Consider the following 1,248-nt stretch of genomic DNA (forward strand, 5'->3'; position numbering starts at 1 on the left):
GCGTTGACTGAATGACCGTGAGCAACAGCAGAAGCTTTTGGTCCCTCAGAGCTCTGGGCTGCTCAGACCCCAGGCCCCGGGGGAGCGCCATGGCAGCGTGCTCCTGCTGTAGACCCTGCCCTGACCGCTGAGCTGGGCCTCAGCCAGGCTCTGACCGGTGGCCGTCTGTCCTCCAGGGCCCTGTTTGACTACGACAAGACCAAAGGACTGCGGATTCCTGAGCCAGGCCCTTAGCTTCCACTTTGGGGACGTGCTGCATGTCATCGATGCCAGTGATGAGGAGTGGTGGCAGGCACGGCGGGTTCACTCGGACAGCGAGACCGACGACATTGGCTTTATTCCCAGCAAACGGCGGTGAGGCTCCCAGGCCTTCAGCCTTCCTTCCACAGGCACCGCCTCTCCCGAGGTCCCGGGTGGGCAGCCAATAGGCCGTGGAGGTGCCCTCTGCCCTCTTGGGAATCTGTCCGCTGGCCCTCCTGGCACCATAGCTCCTATGAGCCTTTGGGGCAGACATCTCACTTAGGAGCACAGGAGCACAGAGGCCTAGGGCCTGCTGGGAGAGGGGGTTATGAGCTGGTCTGGTGATTGGGGCTGTAGGGCTCCTCACTGGGCATTTCCCTATCCCCCCTTCCTCCATGTTTCCCATAGGGTTGAGCGACGGGAGTGGTCAAGGTTAAAGGCCAAGGTAGGTAGAAGTGGGGTGAGGTTGGGTGGAAGAGTCAGGGACTCTTGGGGTGAACTCAACCAACCACGTGGCCTGCTCTTTCTTCCTAGGATTGGGGCTCCAGCTCTGGATCGCAGGGTAGGTAGGGTCGGTTTGGGAAGACCTGGGGTGAGGGGAGCCCCGAGCTTTGCTTGATGTCCTCAGGAAGGCAACAGGGAGCCCGAGTCCCCTGTCTCAGAGCCCCTGACAGTGACCCACCTCTCACCAGGTCGAGAAGACTCGGTTCTGAGCTACGAGACGGTGACGCAGATGGAAGGTAAGCCCCGCCCGCCCGGCATGGCCCAGCCCCTGCCGCTCCTGGCTCTGCCCCCGCCTGAGCCAGCGCTCTCTCCCCAGTGCACTATGCTCGCCCCATCATCATCCTCGGGCCCACCAAGGACCGTGCCAACGACGACCTTCTCTCTGAGTTCCCCGACAAGTTTGGATCCTGTGTTCCCCGTGAGTGCTGGGGCTGGGATGGAGGCGGAAGTGGCGGGGGGGGGGGGGTCCGCACGGGTGGGGGGGGGAAAGCCACTGTTGGCTGC

General features: G+C 62.9%; 1 protein-coding gene across 1 annotated transcript in view; it reads left to right on the plus strand.

Annotated features, from left to right (window-relative positions):
* Positions 1–1,248, plus strand: part of DLG4 (discs large MAGUK scaffold protein 4) — a 27,709-nt gene that overhangs the window by 18,276 nt on the left and 8,185 nt on the right. The window contains 6 exon segments of the mRNA XM_023748625.1: positions 113–201; positions 203–354; positions 649–685; positions 775–802; positions 933–980; positions 1,061–1,162. Of these exon segments, the coding sequence (XP_023604393.1) occupies positions 113–201; positions 203–354; positions 649–685; positions 775–802; positions 933–980; positions 1,061–1,162 (456 nt within the window).

The sequence above is a fragment of the Myotis lucifugus genome, unplaced genomic scaffold (genome assembly GCF_000147115.1).
Source record: "Myotis lucifugus unplaced genomic scaffold, Myoluc2.0 scaffold_1590, whole genome shotgun sequence".
Classification (NCBI taxonomy): domain Eukaryota; kingdom Metazoa; phylum Chordata; class Mammalia; order Chiroptera; family Vespertilionidae; genus Myotis; species Myotis lucifugus.